The following is a 21,613-nucleotide window of genomic DNA, read 5'->3' on the forward strand; positions in this document are numbered from 1 at the left end:
TCTAATTTTATCTAGGAGAACGTAGGATCGCCTTGGTCCTGAAGCTTCACTCAAAAGAGAAATCTCCTCCCTTTGAAATGCAGGGAATCCCAGATCACCAGGGGATTGATATAAATGCTCTTTTATAATTGTCCCTATCAAGGGTCCACTGTCCTCAAGGTGACAGCACAAATATCTCTTTCGCCTCTTTTTATATAATTGCTCTGATTATCCTTTTTTGAAAGTTTAATTCCAAATTAGAATTCTGTTGCGTTCTAAAATATGTGGGAAAATGTTTTATTTGATGGTTTTAGGAATGTATATACTCAATGACATTTATTCTTTCTCACTAGGCTAGCACAGCCATCTGTTAACCTCTTTGTTAAACTGATACAGCATGTATAAATTCTGACTTAATAATATGCGTTTTCCTGTTGAGAGACATCTTGCAGAGTGTAATTGTTACAGAATGTGAGTTTCACGAGGTGCTAAAACTTAAATGCAGGGCTCAGCAAATCTTCGTATTAACTGGGTAACCTGACTACACCACAATACTGTGGAGATTTATTTCTGTTAACTTTGCTTATTTTGGAAATCGTTTTCATGTTTTTACACTATGCCATGAGTATTATGTTCTAAGCCTTTCAATGGTTAGTTACATATGGGCGGGAATTGAAAGGAAAATAAATCCAGAGCTTAATTCATGATCTGTGCAGTATGAAGCCTCCCGATTTTCGGGTGACGCTCCCGCCCCCCCGGAAAGGCAGGCAAGCCTCCCGGTAGCCGGCAACCCTCCCGACCTCACCCCAGAAAAAACTAGAAACCCCCGCAGCGGGGGGGGGCGGTGTCGCGATTCGCGGCTGATTCGCGTCAACGTGGCCCCGCACCCTGCTTCACAATGCCGAAAATAACAGCATTGTGAAGAGGGGGCGAGGCCACGTTGATGCAATTTCATGGTCTAGCCCCCGGCTCCGCCCACAATGTGCCGTCACTGGCCAGCTCTGCCCTCAATGTGATGTCAATGGCCGGCCCCGCCCCCCGCTGTAAGCCGACAATCAGCTCCCTCCCGAAAGGCTGGAGCTGATTGTCAGCAAGTATGACACAATGTAACGTGGAAATGGTCAATTTAGAGACGAGTGAGGCTGCAATGAAATTTCATGCAAATTGAAAATTGCATTGGAACAGTCATAGGCGCAAAATTCCAGAAATACAGTCTTCAAATTCTGATTTGGCGGCAGAATGTTCCTTTCACACCGTATTATTATAGATTCTGGTAAGGTTTGCTCTATTTACTGTTTATAAATACTGCTGGGACAAACAAGGCCAATGCATATGCTGTATGGAGTAGTTTGGGCTAGGACCGGCAACATTTAAGGCCAAATTCTGCATAATTTCGCAGTCGAATGCAAGTTATGAAAATGTTGCTCATCTCTTGACAGTTGCTTTTTTATATGTGCAGTGTGTAAATGACATAATAAGTCCAGTTTACTAACACTTTAGTATTAACCCTTCATTCTTTGAGGGAGAAATTCATCAAACCTTCAAAAGAGGACAAATGGAGATGTTACTCATAGTAACCAATCCGATTGAAGCTATAATTTTATATAATGTACTAAATAAATGGAAGTGATAATCTAATTGGTTGCTATGGGCAACACCTGCACTTGACCTCTACAGGTTTGACAAAATATTTCCTTAAACTTTTTCAGTTTTTATCCTAAAATGCAGCTAGGTTAGGCCTCATACATATCTTAAGTTAATCATGAGGCAGGTGACACCAGGACTGACATTATTAATACGTCACTTTTGTTTATTTGTTTTTTGAAAGTTTGTATTACGTTAGTGGATGTGAACATAGAAATGTACAAATTGTGTCCTATTATAAGCATCAAAATCAGACCTTATCTTCAGAAGCTGAAGATAAGTAATTTTTCACCCCATTAATGAGCCCTCTGCAACCCTTAATAAATAGGAAATAATCCTTTCTTGCAAAATTAAGTCTTAAGCTGCATACACACACAACGATTTTTTGAACGATTATCGTTAAACGATATCGTTTAACGATAATGTTTTGAAAAAATCGTTCACTTTCTGAGTCAAATGATGAACGATTATCGTTCATGCGCGTTCACGTTTGTAATTTGTAGTTTGTAGTTCAGTCCGACTTGTCAACTCGATTTTCATTAAGTTATTATGCAAAAATCGTTTGTAGTTCAAAAAAATTGTTCAGTACACTTTAAAAATCTGACAGATAATCTGCCAGATAATCGTTCATAAAATCGTCCATAAAATCGTTGGTAACAAAATCGTTGGGGTGTATGCAGCTTTAAGCTGCATACACCCACAAGCAACGATTTTATGAACCATTTTATGAACGATTTTCTGTCAGATTATCTGTCAAATTATTTGTTAGATTTTTTAAAGTGTAATGAACGATTTTTTTGAACTACAAACGATTTTTGCATATTCCCTTAATGAAAATCGTTGAGTTGGTCAGTCTGACCGAACTACAAACTACAAACGTGAACACGCATGAACAATAATCGTTCATCGTTTGACTCAGAAAGTGAACGATTTTTTCAAACGATTATCGTTAAACGATATCGTTTAACGATAATTGTTAAAAAAAATCGTTGTGTGTGTATGCAGCTTTAAAGCTGAAATTCAATGCAAAATAGGCTTGTGCGCCTGTTACACATTTATCAATGAACACCCATCTCCGTCGACCATTGACAATTTTACACCCTCGCACCCTTGATCTACAAATTCATGGTCACTTGTGCATATGAAAGCGGCCATTTTCCGGCTTTTTTGTGTTCGCTAATGACCACTAACGGTTCTTATTTAGTAACATGGAGCAATGGGCTATGTATGTTTTGCAGTAACCTGTAGCCACCAGTCAGATGTTAGTTTAAGCAGTTTAGTGGAGCCAAACTATTGAAAGCAAATAGACAATTGGTTGCTATGGGTTACAGCACATCATTATTTTATTTGCACTATTCGATTAAACAAGCCCCTTTTTACTTTACCTCCAAAAAGCCGATGACTACATACCCCTGTTCTCTTGAAAGACACTTTGGGGTATATTTACTAAATGTCAATTTTAATCGATTTGATCGACTTAAAATCGACCAACATTGATTTTGTGTTTTTTGGGGCTAAATCACATATATTTACTAACAGACAATTTTTTATTTGGATTTTTAAATATTAGTAAATATGTAATTTAGCCCCAGACACACAACATTGATGTTAAATTGACCTTTAGTAAATATACCCCTACTTTAAATCTATAAGTCTAGGTTTTACCAGCATAGTTTAAGTTGTATATTTTTATCATTTAAAAAAAAATCTATGTATAGCCTTTACTGCACTTAGTTACATATTACAGTATAATATATTATATTATAGTATTTTATGGTTGTTTAGACAAGCATTGTCATGCACTTGGAGTATGTAATCCCACATGTGGTTTATTAAGTATATAACGTTATTGAACTAGTTCCATTTCAGGAAATCCCCGCCGTTTTGTTTATTTTACAATAATAAGTAATGAAGAAACTGCTAATTGAATGCCATGTAACAATGAAAAACTGCAATATGTCTGCTCTCTATATGCGCTGGCGTGCCCTTTTCCAATACAGATATATTCCTAGTGCGCTAGCCATACAGAGACCATTAACAACAAATCAGTGGGCTTTGCAAAAATTGCCTCACCTGTTCTCTTACCCATATAGTCGAGCAAATTATTTTTTATGTTCCACCAAAGTAATCTGGTTTCGATCACGTAATCTGATGTAAACTTAACTTATATATGGACCACACACAAGAAAATAAATAGAAACAAGATGATGAAAACAGATTAATAAGTCATTAATTTTTAATATAAAACCGGTCTATGTTTTTCAATAATTCACGGAATGCTTTGGTCAGAAGCCAACAGGCGACAGATGAAATACAACTCTGGTGTGGAAAATGTGTAAAGCATTTTGTTTTTGTTTTTTTTTTGTTTTTTTTTAGAAAAATACAAAATCACATTGTCCTTTCAGATATATGAAGCGGGATTCTCTTCCAGATTCGGGTGTGTTAGTGTCCTGTACACACCTCCAGCTCACACTGATTTCCTGTCCTACAGTGATACACACTTCGAGACATGAATATTTAGGCAGAAAAGCCGTTACCTGTCTCAAAGCCAAAACTTGGTACAATGTCCACGGTGCCATGGAATGCCCCGGCCCAGGCAGTCGTAGCCATTGTGGGTGTTGTGGCTTCTGTTTTAATGACATCGCACTGCGGCGCAGGAATCCTGGCTGTGCGGACTGAGGGCATAAGGAGGGGTCCATATCGTGGATCTAGGTGGGAGCTGGGGTGACGACGATGATGGTGATGATGGTGATGCATGTGCGGGTGGGCATGGTGGTGATACATGTAAACGTCATGCATATGCGTATACGGTGAACTTGCAGATGAGGCCAAGGGATAGTGCCAGGGTTCTGACGCCACCGGCGGAGGATGAGAGACGGTCTGGTGCACGTTATCTCCAGGCCAGCTGCTATGGTCTGTAGTTGAGAAAGTACCAGGGGATGTTGCTGGAAAGTCTTGATGGACTCCACTCAGGCAAGTTGGAGTGGGTGACTGATATGAGTTCGTCCACAGTGATGGGGGTAAACTAGTCCTTTGGCATGATACTGATGAATTCTCTAAAAATCAAATCAAACATACATTAACCTTTACCACATGGGGGAACATGTTCAATGAAAATGATCAGACTTGTCATAAAAAGGGCATTTTTCACTCTGTATTTTTGATACATGACATACGGATATTACTTGCATTATATGGGGTCATAAACATAATTATCCAACTGTTCTTATCTTTTTCCCCAGGGCCAACAGAGACTCTGTAGTGCAGCAGTAGATTACTTGTGGCTGTCCAGCTTTTGTGGAGGTACATTACCCAGCATGCACTGCCAGTGCAACATACCCACACGCATTCCCAAATCGCCACGTATAAAATCGATATGGGACAGTCGATTTTTATGGGGTAATTTTGCATTTTTTTAAAAAAAAGGTCTCAGAAAGGACCTCAGAGCTGGCATATTTATCAAGCCTGTTTTAGTGCAGAAATTACAGTTTTTGCATAAATTATATATCCCCGCTATGTACTAATGGCCAAATGCAGGAGATTTCTCAGAAAACTCCTGTAAAAGACTTATTAGCACTGTAGACCGCAGTCCACATTGGGCCTGATTCAGAGCCACTCGTAAGCGGCAGCTCGTTCGCTCCGAGCGATGTTTGCCCAACTGCGCATGCATACGGATCGTTATACGCATGCGTGAACCAGTCAGTGCGGCCGAAATTCATGTGCTCGCAAAATAGCGAATTCCTGATAATTTGAGTGACAGGATGAGGCTTATGTAGGTGGTAACAGGGGAAGGTGCTTGAAAACGGGGAGTGGAGATCAGAACGCAGGCGTGCTTAAAGGTCAAAACGGGCGTTTTATGGGTGTGCATATTTGAAACAGCAGCGTCATTGACCACGTCACTGGGTTTTTTTTTTAGCCAGAACTGCTCGCAAAATTGTGGTAGCAAAAACCAACCACAAGAATATCGAGCAGCTCATACCATGTTCGATGTACTCGATTAATCTAATAAATAGCGGACATGACGTAGTATGCGAGCGGCCAGGGGGCGTAGTTTCCCAAAAAACGACCGCAAGTTTTGTTCGCTCGTTCAGACCTAGAGGCGTGAACAGACCGCAAACAGCGAACGGTTCATTTGAATAGCCACCCCTATTTTCAGGACGAGCGAGCGCTAATTGCGTCCGGCTCTGAATCAGGCCCATTATTCTCAATGGGGACTACAGTCTGACTCCTATGTACCAAACTCCAAAAATCATAGCTTTTCATAATTTGGCCCCGTTGGTTAATGCTGCCCTATTCTTGCAGGAGAGGCATCTTACGATCTCTCTCCCACAGCCCCCAGCCAGCTCTGGATGCTGTGGTAAATTTCCCCCGGAATAGTCTTTTGAATATGTGAAAGACTCCTCCAATGTGGCAGGGATGTAACTCGCAGGGACATTGGACAACGGCGGTCCCTGCGAGTGAATTTTTTATCAATAGTAGCGATAGTTTTGTTAACAATGAAAAAGTCTGTTGAGATACAGACTGATAATAATCGTGGCACTGCCACGTTTATTAATAAATAGGCCCTTAAATAGTTCAGGCTTAGACAGTGGCACTGTAGCTGTCTAGAAACTACGGGCCTGATTCAGCTTGGATCGCAGTTGCTAATACGCACGCAATCGGCCGATTGTTGCGTTCTGCGCATGCTTATGCATCGCAGTGCACGTGTGCGGACCAGCCACTGCGATCGGAACTGCGATTACAGTGACTACGCAGACCCATCGCAGAGTGATTGACAGGAAGTGTCGTTCGTGGGTGGTGATGGGGGGTGGTCGGCCAAATGCGAGTGTGCCACTGCGTTCGCACGCCGTTTTAGGGGCGTGCATAATTTAGCCACTGCGAAGCCATATGCAGCCTAAGGTCTCATAGAGTGTGTAGCTGTTTGCAATTTCTGAGTAAGGTCAGGGCTAGTGCAAGTGTGCGTATGGGTCCGATGGTACTCGATTGTACCGATGGTTTCGCTATTCTGCTAAACATTACAGATGTGCATATGGTAAGTGGGCATCCTTATGTAGTGCTGAGTTTGCATTGCGATCGCAGTGGTTTGGCATACTATCGCAGTTTAACTGCGTGCGTACGCAATATTGCGATCTGTAGTGAATCAGGCTCTACACGTCCTAGCAAATTTCTGCAGCCCGTAGGACCGCCATAGCTCATGAGATACAGGTATATGCAACATGTTTCCTAATGCTGGTGTAGTGATTGTGCCAGGAGCGTGCCAGAAAAGTGGAGCATGGATAGCCTACGTTATTATTGCTCTACTTCAGTACAAGCCATTAGGCAATTTCCAAGCCAGGGGGAGACGGAAGTCATACTGTATTTTCTTTTTAGATCACAAATTGTCACCCTCACCACTTGACCTGAAAGCTCTATCAAATGTCCTGCAGATTTGCCACAATATAATGATGCTATGCCACAGTATAATATTGCCTGGTTTCCATCTACTTGTGTACATACATATAAAGTATTATAAGCCACATATAACATAATTATGCAGGCTTTAGCAGACTCGTCGCCCTGTGACTAGCTTGTTGTAATTAAATCACTGAATTCATGAGATAGTAAAAAAAATGCCTTTTATAGTCATGACAGAAAATGGGAAGTAACATATTCAAGAATGGATACATTTGTCTATGGAATAATAGTTAGCTTGCTGGAGCATTTTCCTTGTTCGGGGATAAGCTCTCTCATTTTTCTAATTATAAGTAAAATGTCAGCTATTTTAGGAAGGAACATCCCATGGGAACAGTATCCGATGCCTGCTTTAGATTTTGCTGTGCGTGTCTAACAGGGAGGGTATTAAAATTGACAAAGTTACGTGTTATTGTCTATGCTTTTAGGCCATCTATTTTTTAAAGGACCTTTTCCGTGCTAAAGGCCAAGAATGTCAAAAAGTTTGTGCCAAACAACCCCAAGTTAAATTATATATATATATATAATATATATATATATATATATATATATATATATATATATATATATATATATATATATATATATGAATATGATATAACTGGGGAATATATTATAACATGTGATTATGCATCAGAGTTATGGAGGGAATGGGTGAGTCAGGTCAGGTGAGGTCAGCTGGGAGGATGCGTTGGATCATGCTACATTAACTCCGCCCACTACTTTTCTTTTTACCATGGTAGTGTGCCATGAGTAGACTGCTCAGAGATCAATTGCCCCATTTGTCTAAAATACTACTGCACTATGCAATAATTATAAAGACATAATAAAACTACTGTGGCTGAGTACATGTAATGGCTCATTTAAAGTGAAAACATTACAAGGAAAGAATTCACAATACTTTATATTGTATTCATATACACAACTTTCTCCCAAAACAATTTCACAGCTTTAATAATGCTGCTGGTCTGTATTGTAACGTTTATCAGCTTAGTGAAAGTGTAATGAGAGAAAGCAAATAACCAGTTGCCATGGACCACAAAATATTATTAGTTAATCCTCAATAAAATTAATTTTACTCTCAAGCGTGCACAAGATCAGTTTACTGCACAGAACAATTAAAGTGATTGTTCAAACTCAGATTACGTTCTTCACTTCGCTTCCTAAACTCTTAGTAAATACATTGCTTTATCCTCCAGCCGTGGTTCTGTGCTTGTCAGTTACACCATTATTTTATTTTTCATAGAGTATGTAGGCAGCATGTCGGCGGTCATAATGTGGACACCAGAATGTCAAATTGGATAAAATGTCTACGCTAACATGTCGACATGTGGAAGATGTCAACATGGACAAAATGTCAACATGTGGCATGTCAACATAGTGAAAATTTTGACGTTATCATGAAGGTTAGTGTTAAGTTTAGGGGTTAGTGATAGGGGTAAGGAACACCATACAAATTCATTGTCGACATGCTAAATGTTGACATGGTGAGTGGCGAAATGATGAACATGTCAGCATGTTGTCTGCCAACATCACCATGTCGGCATTTTTGTGTCGACATCATGTATGTCGACATGGTCAACGTTTATATAATATACTGAACCCAGGCACAGTTGTTTCATTGAATCCCCTGTAGATATGAACAAAATATACTTTTTTGTATACAACTGTATTTAATGCAGAAAGCACAACAGGGGGCTTATGTAATAGGGTGCAATCTGGTCCTGGTGCCACTGCGGGAACTCCTGCGAGTCTTCCTGTATTTTTAAAGTGGCAATCATTTTAAAGGCAAAACCAGCTTGGTTTTGCCTTTAAATTGATTGTCGCTTTAAAAATATGGGAAGACTCGTAGGAGTTCCTGCAGCGGCAGCAGATAGCACCCTATTACATTAGCCCCCAGGGATGTGTCCTACATATTGGGCATGGGCAATAATCAAATATGTCTTATGACACATATATATGAATAGCACAGAAGAAAATCACAGCGATAATGCAATGTCTTTAGGGAAGCACGTGTATAAAGCAATAAATAAAAGTTACCTGAATGTGGAAACACCTTTAAAATGATGGCCCTCATTCAGACCCACTCGCGGCTGACTAGTGATGTCAGTGGGAGTGATTTTGGCTCTGATAGAGCCAAAATCATTCCTGGCCTTGCGGTTGAAAAACTCAACCGCAGGCTTTTGCTCGCAGTTTCGATGGTCGCGATGGTCAAGACCATCGCGACCATCATCCTGCACGCTCGTATATGCTGTGGGTGGTGACCCACAGCTATACGAGCGTCCAGGAGGACGTTCCATATTAATGGAGGTGGGCCCTGATTCAGAGCGAGCGCTCTGGTCAGAGCGTCCGGCTCTGAATCAGGGCCGATATATGAACCCATTGGAGAACAGATATTTTAACATCAAATAAAAAACCTTTACCAGAGCCAGAATAAAGGCTCTGGTAAATGAAGCAGATGGAGCTACGGCTCCAGGCCTCTTCTTAAAAAGATGATGACCAGCTGCGGAGTTGATCCCACAGTCGGCCATGAGTCATTAGTATTAAAAATTTATTTTTAATTTTCTTTCAAAATTATGCAAATTTATATTTTTACAGTGGGGCTGATAGTGTAGGGGATGCACACACCCACCTGGCTCTGGCCACACCCACTCAGCACTACCCCTTCTCAGTATAGGCCCTTGAGCATTTTCAGCCCCAGGCCCATGAGGCCCTTAATTCGGCCATTACCGTTACAATAGTAAATATAACTCCCAGTGTTTGACCACCATTTGGATGGATTCATGGTATGTATTATTTATATAGAAACAAGCTATAACTTTCATATATCCTTATTATTTATGTACAGACACACTTTGGCTAATGGTGGAGAATAAGTTGTGATTTGTCTTTACCTCGATTTGTTACTATTTTGCTCTTTGTGGCTGTGTTCTCCGGATTGAAGGTGCTTATTTGACTTAAGGCTCTAGAGAAATGTTCGTCCACCACTGCCTCAATGTCTCCATGAAAGTAAGTCAAGAGGACACAACGAGAATTTAAATATTCCATTTCAGCAGGTTGGTCTTTCTCATCTTCTTCTTGCTTGGTTGGGAATGCCATCTCTAATGCTTCCTGCATCTTATTGTAAGCCGCAATCTTCTTCTGTAAGAAAGCCACAAATCCACATTGTCATAATTATCCAGGTTCTCATTACGTTTCTACTTGTCCCAAAATAAGATCATATTTGAATTATTCATAACCAACAAACTAGGCCCAGGAAGTGAGCCAGACAGGCAATTGCTTCCTAGGCCTACGTTGTTTTCACACAATGGGGAGATGAAATAAGCTCTGGAAAGTGATACATTGGAAAGTTATAACCAGCCACTCAGTTCCTAACTGCGATGTCACAGGCTGTGTCTGAAAATTGACAGTTAGGAGCTGATTGGTTGGTAGTTTATCACTCTCCAATTTATCACTTTTCAGAGCTTAGTACATCTGCCCTGACAAACACCAAATAGTGCACACAACCATGGTTACCATGGTTATTCACAAGTCGGATTGCTCATGATGATATTGCCAGCCCTGGCAATAATAAACTAATACCTCCAGAGGATCATGATTCTAGAGGAATGGTGATTGAATCACAATTGAAATAAATCAATAACTCTGCATCAGCCCAAATATTGGTCAAAAACCCAACTATAATGATCACACCAATCTATACCATGTGCTAATAAGAACATGAAAAGTCCATTGAAAATAGGTCATACAAGAGACAGCGGTGCGGCTTCAACAATCGCGTTCTAAAATGTTAATGACAAATGTAAGTAAATGGCATTACGTATTTCTCCTGTGAACACTACCAGTACAACAGGCTGTATGCATGCATCACTAAAATGTGTCTAAAGTGCGCAGAAGTTTTAATGTACTTTGCCTTTTACCCATTATCTCAGCTCATGTTTGTGAATAAGCCCCTTGTCCTTTTTTTTCTCCCTGCAGTAGAGTCAGTGATTTGGGTTATGTTACTGTCAGAGCCTAGACTGAAATATTTCCAACACTTTCAAGGATTAAGATACTGAAATGCTGAATGAAAGGGTAAATGCTATTGTATGTAATAACATAATATATCAGAGGAAGTGCATTTTCTTTCTGCTCTTTATATTTAGCTCACCATTCAGTGCTCTCCTCAGCAGTGACTAAGGGCCTAATTCAGACTATGCAAACCCGATGGGTAGTGTTCAAGTCCGATGGTGAGCGGACTGCGCATGTGCCAAATGGGTCCTGCGAGATCGCTCGCAGTGCCCCCTATGCAGCAGCCTGAGTGACATTCTGAAACCGTTTGGGAGTGGGGCCGGCCAGAAAACAGGGAAATGTCATCCCCGTTCCCTGGGAGTGCTGAGGCCAGGATGTGCAGATTTCCTTGTCTTGGCTACGGTTCTGAGACAACCTTCTGAGTAACCTGAGGGTTACACAGATGGCCTCGCAAGTGATCCAAAGACTGCGTCCTCGGATGCAGCTACATAGCACACAAGCATGCAGGAGGCTCCTACTTACACCAGATGCCTCCTGCTCCAAGGACGCAGCGGTGATGCTAACAGCGTACAACTATGCATCAGGCTCTATGAGTGCTCACTAGATGAGTGTTTTCTCACTGCTGGGGAGATATAACAGAACAGAGCTTAATCATCATACCATCCCACAGAAATGATGTACACACTGTCTACTGTCAGCAAATGATGTAACTACAATTCAACAAAACTTCTGTCTTGAATATTGATAATACATTTAAAAGTATTACTGACTAGTTAAAATGTTCAAATCAACAAGTAAAGCAGAAGAAAGGATACAGTACAGTGTAGAAGAGGCCAAACATTACAACATAAAATAAAGTGCACAGATAAGGGACTGGAGAATGTAGTACATGGTGAGATTAGGGACTGGAGAATACAGTACATGGTGACATTAGGGACTGGAGAATATAGTACATGGTGACATTAGGGACTGGAGAATATAGTACATGCTGAGATTAGGGACTGGAGAATATAGTACATGGTGACATTAGGGACTGGAGAATATAGTACATGCTGAGATTAGGGACTGGAGAATATAGTACATGCTGAGAATAGGGACGGAGGAATATAGTACATGCTGAGATTAGGGACTGGAGAATATAGTACATGCTGAGAATAGGGACTGGAGAATATAGTACATGCTGAGATTAGGGACTGGAGAATATAGTACATGCTGAGATTGGGGACTGGAGAATATAGTACATGCTGAGATTAGGGACTGGAGAATATAGTACATGCTGAGATTAGGTACTGGAGAATATAGTACAGTACATGCTGAGATTAGGGACTGGAGAATATAGTACATGCTGAGATTAGGGACTGGAGAATATAGTACATGCTGAGTTTTCCCATGCCTCTGTTACTCACTTTGGGAGATCACTGTGGTTTTCCATAGATCAACACTATGGGCCTGTATTCAGATTTGCCCAGAGCTATGTCATGACTATCAGCACGGATTTGCACAAGTCCTTTCCGGATCTTTGCATATGTGTATGCTGCACAAACCGCAATTCCGTCTACACACTCATGGTAAATGTATGGTAAATGTGCATGCCCCGATATTGCCCAGTAAGACCCATTTGTCCACAAGTAGAGATTGGGCTGTTTTACGTGCTAACCTGAATAGCCCCTTATAGCTGGGGATGGCCATCGACTATCGATGATTCATAATCATCGATGGTTTATGGTCAATGTAGAATGCTTTTACCATCGATGGGGGAGAACCAGATGGTTTCTCTCCATCGATGGTACAGCAAAACCAAATGTTTTTTTATCCTTTACATTTTTACAAGGTGCCAGGACATGGAGTATAGCTCCTCCCAACACCTGCAAAGCCCTGCCCCAGGTTCTGATTGCCCACGTGCCAGTCAGTCAAAGAGCAGGGATGACCATCAGTTGGTGAAACCATCGGTGGTCGACCATTGCATAGTTGGTAACTATCGATGGCCACACGATATATAACCATCGATGGTAACCACACCGATGGCCATCCCTACTCATGGCCGTCCAGATAAATAAGTGCACCTCGATCGGCTTTGTGAGCATGCAGAGATCTATTGATCACGGATGCATCCGTTTTGCGCCCAACACTAAATCAGACCCTATATATCCCTTCCCTATTCACCTGTCCTATAGTGGAACATATTAAAAGATACTGTGGTGCACAAGACCGTAATCTGCAGCTATTTATCATATCATGTCTGCTACAGTGCAGAATTGCTTCCTAACAGAGCTTTGCAAAATGCAAAGAATAGCCAAATACAGGACGGGCCAGCCACCCAACAGAAGCTATCAACATTCAGTTAATTAAGAAAAATAATTCAGAACGCACAAAATTACCTTTACAAAAGTACAATAAATAAACACAATCATTGATCTGATAACTTAGGGCCTGATTCAGACCCACTCGCGAGCGGCTGTCCGCTCGTAAGTGGGTCGATGTTATGCACTGAGCATGCGCACGACGGAGGGAGCTCCGTCGTGCGCATGCGCCAGACGCGACGAGCGAAGGAAAGTCCTTCGCTCGTTGTGTCCGATCAAAGGGGGCATGCTGTCAATGTTGATTGACAGCACGCCCCCTTTGGTGGGCGTGCCGGGGGCGTGCCTCCCTGACGGGGACGTTCCCACGGGAACGCCTCCCGTCAGAAGCCGGCCCACTGACATCACTAGTGATGTCAGTGGGAGTGATTTTGGCTCTGATAGAGCCAAAATCACTCCGGAGCTTGCGGTTGAAAACCTCAACCGCAGGCTCCGGCTCGCAAATTCGATGGTCGCGATGGTCTCGACCATCGCGGCCATCACAAAGCACGCTCGTATAGCCTGTGGGTGGTGACCCACAGCTATACGAGCGTCCAGGAGGACGCTCCATGAAAATGGAGCCCGGCCCTCATTCAGAGCGTGCGCTCTGCTCAGAGCGTACGGCTCTGAATGAGGGCCTTAGTTTCATGTATATATCAATCAAAACGTGCACTGTCTTTTAAAAAAAATCAAACCGTTTTAACTGATTTAACCAATTTCCTAGTACACTTTCATTCAAAATTTGACTTATCTACTAAGTGCTGCCAGCTCGCTTGCTGTGTCTTGCCAGACCCAGCATCCAGAAAGATGACTGCTGTCTGATAGTTACAGTGAGGAAAAGCCATGTGAGCACAAATACATTGTATTATTTCCAGATTGATACAGAAAACACTATATGAAGTCCATAAGAGAATATTTGGATTACTGGAAAGGTTTTGAGGAAGATAAGACATATTTGTCAGGACATCCCTTAAAAGGCTTTTTTTTGTGTATCGCGGAAAGACAAGAGTTATACTGACGAAGAATCCTAGCGCTCCAAAATATTATAAATAAGTAACAGCAGTTGCAGACATCCTGCAGCACTTTGGCAGAGGTTCCTAACAAAATAGTTTCAATTCCATTCTAGCACATCAGACTGAAGGCCTTGTTATATGTGTGTGTGATTCTACATAAGATATTTTTGAATCCTTCCATCTTCTACCCCCAGGCAAATCTGATGATCCCCTTAAACAAGCGGACACGATATATGCCATTGGGGTCGGTTACCTAACAAATTATTCCAAACTGCAGACAAGACAAAGAAAATGTTTATTTTCTTCATAATCTCCCAGGCTGATCCTTATCCTGATTTTTTATTATTATTATTTTTATGAATGATTATGAGGTGACTTCTACTCAGTAAAGTCTGCAATAGTGTAGAACAGCACAGTAAGCCTACATCAATTTACAAATTCAACTAACCTTGTTCTCTACAGCTTAAAAGTATTGCAATCATTTGATGGTGACGAATAGTACATTGATTTCCATGTGTATTACATAACATAAATCGATTCACACTTATCTATTTTATACCGGGTTTGAAAATGCACTTTCCATGAATCTCATATGTCTAGCTGTTGGCAAGTTCTGTGTATGCAAAATACATGTTGCCCATTCGGCTGTGTGTGGCCTAAAACAGACAAAACAAGTGTGGACATAAGCTGTAATGATTGGGAAATCCTGATGCCAGTCATTCTATCTACTACTGGCTTTTTGTTGACGTAGCTGACTGTGTGGCTGGATTCATTCAAGGATCATTTCAGATCTGTTTATTAAATCAAATAATAATATATTATTTTTGTGTATGAGTACACAAGGGAAGTGTAACAAACATTCTAAAAAGTGGAAAAGAAGACAGCTGGGCAAATTACACATAGCAACCAATCAGCTTATATCTAGCATTTATCAAGCACTGTGCATTCTACAAAATGAAAGATAGAAGCGGATTGGTTGCTATGTGCAACTTGGTTGCTGATTGCTTGCTATGTGCAACTTGTCCACTTCTCCACTCTACATATTTTGTTAACTGTTGATTCTCTCCCTAACTCTCAATGGTCTAGACATATTAGTAGATGAATGTCCTGTACTTTCCACCAAGGTGCCAATCTTACATCACATTTAATTGAATTGCCCCCATTATGTCATCATTAGTTATTTAGGGGATAGAAAGACAGTCATTTTGGAGGTATACATTGTAAATCCAACAGAGATGTTCGACACTACATATATGTTGCCTGTATTGTATATTAGTTACCGTGATCAGTAAACTGCTCTTTGTATTGAACCAATGGCTGCAATGCTCTTTGTTTGGAATAGTAATGTGTATAGTATATTCGTCACTAAGGTGCCCTTTGTATTGTATAGCTGACTCTAGAATGTTCTATTTTTGCAAAGTGGACAACAGAACTGTCTCTATATGGTACAGGTGGGGCTAAACTGCTATGTGTTTTATATAACTGTCACTAGAGTGCTCTCTGTATTGTATGTGACTAGAATGCTTTCTGTATTGTATAGCTGGTACTAAAATAGTCTCTGCATTGAATACTGGTCATATTGAGCTGTGTTATCTCTTTAAATAACAATTTTACGATGTGACTGTGTAAAACAATGATTATATTGGACATATTGGACAAACCTGACAATAGGATTTTGGCAAAACCCATTTTCCTGTTTGTGTTTGCCCCCAAAGCCAAAAAATGCCAGCCCTGCCCTATTTACAGCAGTAGCACAAATTACATCTTTAAACGAAAAACGTTCTTTTAGTTACATTTTTGTCTTCTATTATATTCACTCCAACAAAACTGGGGACCAAAGTTTCATCTGGGAATGTTAAAATATAAAATTGGCTCCATTGCTGCACATACTATGAATGCTAAATATGCCTCGCGGACAAAAGCTACAACACAATACAGAAAAGTCTGCTTCCTAGACCATCTTACAATAGTGTAAAATGAGGATAATTACAGTAGATTTCACCCATTATCTGTGGTGCTTATAGGACAGGCTGATCTTCCAACTCTTTATTTTTTATACACATGCTTATGTCAGTTATATGCATTTGTGTATTGTTTCATATGAGAAGAATAGAAAAATGTCAGATTTGCAAAGAATATAAGAAATACAACACACATGGGATCTGTCATCTGGAATGGTTTCATTCTAAAGATTTCCAGATTCGAATTTGCAATTTGGTGCACTCTACCTAAAAACAATATACCTAAAATGATAATGGAATCTCCACACAGTGGTGCATGCAGGGGGGTTTGTGAGTGCCTAGTAACCCTCCCTGACAGCCAATTTTTTTCACAGTGGTGGCAACCCGCGATCGGAGACCTGCGATTCGTGGGTCATTGCAGATGTGGATGGGCCAAAAAGAGAGGATTCCATTAGCATCAAATTATTTTGTCCCCCTCCCGATAGTTCCGCAAGTTGCGGCTCACGCTGAAAAGGACGGGCCTAATTAAGTCAAGTGCCCGGCCCCACCCCTTTCAGCAACTTGCAACTGCTGCAGGATAAATGTATGTGTGTAATATATGTGTTATATGTATTATATGTGTGTGTGTTATACTTTATATGTATACTGTATATATACAGAAACTGCCTTTTTATGTTTTGATGTTATAAAGACAGCGAGAGTCCTAGGGGTCTATGCAGCAATAATCTTGGCAGAGCTGAGATTGTTAACAGTCCGTATCAAGGCATGTTATTATGTTTTCTACTTAAATATCCTCATTATGTACCAATGATACCTTGCAGAGAAAGCAGTCCCTGCTAGTTACACCCTGGCACAAAAGAGGAGTCCTCCTACACACTTTCTGACACTGCAATGACAAAGTGACATTTACCAAAAACTTTGGATGACGGAGGCTGTGGGAGAGAAATTGCAAGAGCTTAGTACATACAGTCAGACTGCACTACCTACTGAGAATACTTTGTGGTTTGCAGCGTTGATTAACCTTTTGCAGGAGGTACTGTATCTGTGAAATCTCCTGCAATAGGATGTTGCTACAGAACCCAGATACTTACAGTAAAATCATGCGGAGCCTGTCATTTCTTCATGATTTAAGCAAAAAAGGGCTTGATACATATGTAGCTATTCCCACTATATTATTCAGAAACTGAGAAAATGTAATATGACACAAATACAGTAGCTTCCATAAAACATAGGCCCTCATTCAGAGCCGTACGCTCTGAGCAGAGCGCACGCTCTGAATGAGGGCCGGGCTCCATTTTCATGGAGCGTCCTCCTGGACGCTTGTATAGCTGTGGGTCACCACCCACAGGCTATACGAGCGTGCATTGTGATGGTCGCGATGGTCGAGACCATCGCGACCATCGAATTTGCGAGCCGGAGCCTGCGGTTGAGGTTTTCAACCGCAAGCTCCGGAGTGATTTTGGCTCTATCAGAGCCAAAATCACTCCCACTGACATCACTAGTGATGTCAGTGGGCCGGCTTCTGACGGTAGGCGTTCCCGTGGGAACGCCCCCGTCAGGGAGGCACGCCCCCGGCACGCCCACAAAAGGGGGCGTGCTGTCAATCAACATTGACAGCACGCCCCCTTTGATCGGACACAACGAGCGAAGGACTTTCCTTCGCTCGTCGCGTCTGGCGCATGCGCACGACGGAGCTCCCTCCGTCGTGCGCATGCTCAGTCCATAACATCGACCCACTTGCGAGCGGACAGCCGCTCGCGAGTGGGTCTGAATCAGGCCCATAGAGCACATTAACATAGAAACATAGAATTTGACGACAGATAAGAACCACATGGCCCATCCAGTCTGCCCTTTAGGGTACATTTAAGCAATCTGCAGCTTCCTGTGTGCTGCTGTGGTACTATAAGTCCCAACATTCCCTGACAGTCTCTTGTTTGCCATATTTGGGATCTGTATAGCCTCAAGATACCCATGCCTTATAAAGTGCAAACACATCCTGTAACTTATAAAAAAACTTTTTCAGAATATAATGTAATTGTATTCAGTGAGCCAAATATTCATTTAAATGCTCACAGTGCCAAAAGGCTTTGAAATGATTCTGCTGTTTCCTCTATTACTGGCAATTTTTTTTTTTTTTGTAAGCACTTCCCATGTAAAGAATGATCTTCATGCTTAATAATGATAAAACTTTATGGAATGCAACAACAGAATCCTGTACTCTCCAATGACTGCTGTGTCTGAGCCAAACCAGTGTTAGCTCCTCCTCACACCCACGCTCTCTGCATGCCTGTAGTCTGCTGTCAGTCTAATAAGAATACTCACATTTATTGAAGCCACTTTCTATTACTATTACATAGAACACCGATTGTATCCTAATTGATAATGTGGCTTGTTGTAATATGAGCTTACTTTGGAAAGCGATTTCCTAGGACATGTTGCTATCATGCAGATTAATCTATGATTACAGGTTGGACTTGGTCATGTCCTGTAAGTATTAATTTTTAAGAAATACAGCATAGAGGATAAGAAAAAATTACTGAACTGTATCAAACATCCAAAACACAGAAAGTATAGTCTTAAAAGGACATGCAATGACCAATAATGCTCCCATTAGACCTAAGCCAGTGAAGAGTTTTTAAATTGGTCACAGATATAGTAAAAATCTATATTAGGGTGTGATATTAGTTTACACAATGTCTATGTATAGATACATGATATAAAATGGTAATTTGTCAGAACATATTTTAGTCATGTAGCTTATACATTGCTGTCCTAATTGCGTTCTAGGGTTTTATTAGCCGTGAATGATTACTTAATAGGCAGAGATACAAGTTCTAACACATAAAAAATCATAGCCAATAAAACACACACATATATATATATATATATATATTTATATATATATATATATATATATATTCCTATGCATAGCTTCAAAATTTACACATTACAGCAACAAAAAGACATCTTATTGATATTTGTGTAACGCATGCATTTTATACTTACTGTTAATTAATTGTATACAGGTTACAGTAACATACTGTAACTCAGTTTTGTCTAACAGATGGGCATAGTAAGTTACAGGAAAGTAAGCGATCCTAGTATACAACTTGAGGAGTTTATATACCATATTTATTGTGCAATTCCCAGGAGCTGTTATGTCTGCTGTACAGTACATTCCATCACTAATGGGGTAACTCACAATGAACAGTCTGAGCCATAGGCTGTGTGTGTTATAGACGCAATTGCTAGTGGACGCTTTTTGCGTAATGCTAAGCAAAGACAGCGCACAACTCCAGCAACTGTCACCGCAAACAGAATCTGTTGCATGTGCTGCTTTATATGTTACAGTAACAGGGTTACTGTAGTTTTCTATTTACATTGAATAATGGCATGTTTAGGGCATTATCAGAAATATAGAACCAGTCTAAACTAAAGAAGCTAACAGGAACAGATACAGTTTAATCAGAAGAGAACTATGTAAGAAATGCAGAATGACATGTTGGGAGATTGGGGTGAGAACTATCTGCTATAGCTTCCCACTTTAACATAACAGCATAATGGTCATCTGCTATTAAAAATTGTTCATTTTAAATGTTATTTCTTGGGTTGGAGCATCTATGACACCCAAGATCAGTTCACATTGTACTGTTATTGGTCAATCATGTTTGTTATCAGTGTATAATTGTGAGATACCAGCACAGATGTGTACAGTATATTCGTCTAAGCTGATGAGCCAGATAAATATATATACTACTGTAATGTTCTATGCATAGACACTAATGTAATCTTCTATGCACATATACTAATGTAATCTCCTATACAGATAACAATGTAATGTTCTACGCACAGACAGATACTAATGTAACCTGCTATGCTATACCAATGTAAGGGTTTATGCACAGATGTTAATGTAATATCCTATGTAATATACATACAGATACCAATGTAATGTCCTATGCACAGACAGATACTAATGTAATGTCCTATACACAGATATTTACTAATGTAATGTCCTATTTACATGCTAACATATGACAATCAGTGTCAGACTCACCTGCTGGCTATGATGATGGTAGTACGCTGTAGGACAAGCTGGTGTACCTGGGAGATACTGGTGCATCCCATACACTTGGTGATGATACATAACATCCAAACAACTCATTGCAGGTCTCCCACGTCCTCTATGCCCAGTCCCTGAATTCCCTGCCAGTCTTATCCTATGAGCCAGTGAGTGGCCCCAGCATAGTCCGTGCTGCTCCTGGCTGCTCCCTCCATATGTCCCTTATACAGGAGCAGGCTGAGGACAGAGCCAGCTGCATTAGCATGCACACAATACACATGCCAGAGCCCGGCCAATCCACTCACAGGCAGGACGGGGGGCTCATCTGGAGGGCTACATGGGGAGGGGGACAGGGGCTGCTCTCTGGGCTGCTCACTGGATGAAAGTTTGACACTGGACTGGACCGTGATTGGCTGATGGGAGGTGGGGGTGTGTCTCATACTTTCACTTGTCGATCAGAGTGAAGTTATGATCTGAAGTTAGAACACTGACGGTGTTTTATTAGTGGGGCTGATACATTGTAGCATATAATGGAATGTTGGGATTCCGTCTGCTTTGTGTATACCCCATGAAGTGGGAGCACAGGCACTTCCAGCTGTCCGAGTCCCCTGCAGCACACAGCATGCTGCACATTGACAGGACCGGAGAGTCTGCAAGGAGTATATTGTGACTTTTACCTACATGCACTCACTATGATTGTAAAATGACCTTCATCTGCAGTGTAAAACAGTCACATATTATTATTTTTACTTTTAAGACAAGACACATTTATTAAACTTCCCATAGCCTTCTGGTTATGAAATTATGAGGTCTCATTTGTATCACATACACACGTTTTGCTCATTGAAGAAAATTCTGTTGCTTAATAAACGGTTTTATGTTCCAGCTGTAATAAGCACCATGTGCTAATGCTTGTGTGCACTTTATAAATGTATATATTTTCATCAAAAAATATTCTGACAATATGTAACACTTTACAACAACTGGTTAATGACAAAGTTCCTACATAACAATTGTAAAATACATTTATTGTTATTTATTAACGGAGATAGATAGATAAGTAGATAGATATGAGTTAGATAGATATATAGATATGAGATAGATAGATAGATAGATAGATAGATAGATAGATAGATAGATAGATAGATAGATCGA

The 21,613-nt window shown here is 40.8% G+C and overlaps 1 protein-coding gene across 1 annotated transcript; it reads right to left on the bottom strand.

Annotated features, from left to right (window-relative positions):
• Window positions 1-3,841: 3,841 nt before the first annotated feature.
• On the bottom strand, window positions 3,842-20,778 carry VGLL3 (vestigial like family member 3). Its single transcript, XM_088442036.1, has 3 exons — window positions 20,453-20,778; window positions 9,969-10,215; window positions 3,842-4,679 (listed from the first exon to the last, which is right to left on the bottom strand). The coding sequence occupies exons 1-3, from the start codon at window positions 20,558-20,560 to the stop codon at window positions 4,141-4,143; spliced, it is 894 nt and encodes a 297-aa protein (XP_088298162.1). The 5' UTR covers window positions 20,561-20,778; the 3' UTR covers window positions 3,842-4,140.
• Between the last annotated feature and the right edge of the window lie 835 nt (window positions 20,779-21,613).

The sequence above is a fragment of the Taudactylus pleione genome, unplaced genomic scaffold, assembly GCF_031769625.1.
Source record: "Taudactylus pleione unplaced genomic scaffold, aTauple2 ptg000303l, whole genome shotgun sequence".
NCBI lineage: Eukaryota > Metazoa > Chordata > Amphibia > Anura > Myobatrachidae > Taudactylus > Taudactylus pleione.

What these genes read in the sequence shown, in the direction of transcription:
- VGLL3 (XM_088442036.1), bottom strand. Translation starts at nt 20,560, where the DNA reads ATGAGTTGTTTGGATGTTATGTATCATCACCAAGTGTATGGGATGCAC. An exon ending in ACCATCATCATAGCCAGCAG is followed by an intron (nt 10,216 to 20,452) that starts GTGAGTCTGACA and finishes GCTTTCTTACAG; the next exon opens with AAGAAGATTGCGGCTTACAA. An exon ending in CAAAATAGTAACAAATCGAG is followed by an intron (nt 4,680 to 9,968) that starts GTAAAGACAAAT and finishes TTTGATTTTTAG; the next exon opens with AGAATTCATCAGTATCATGC.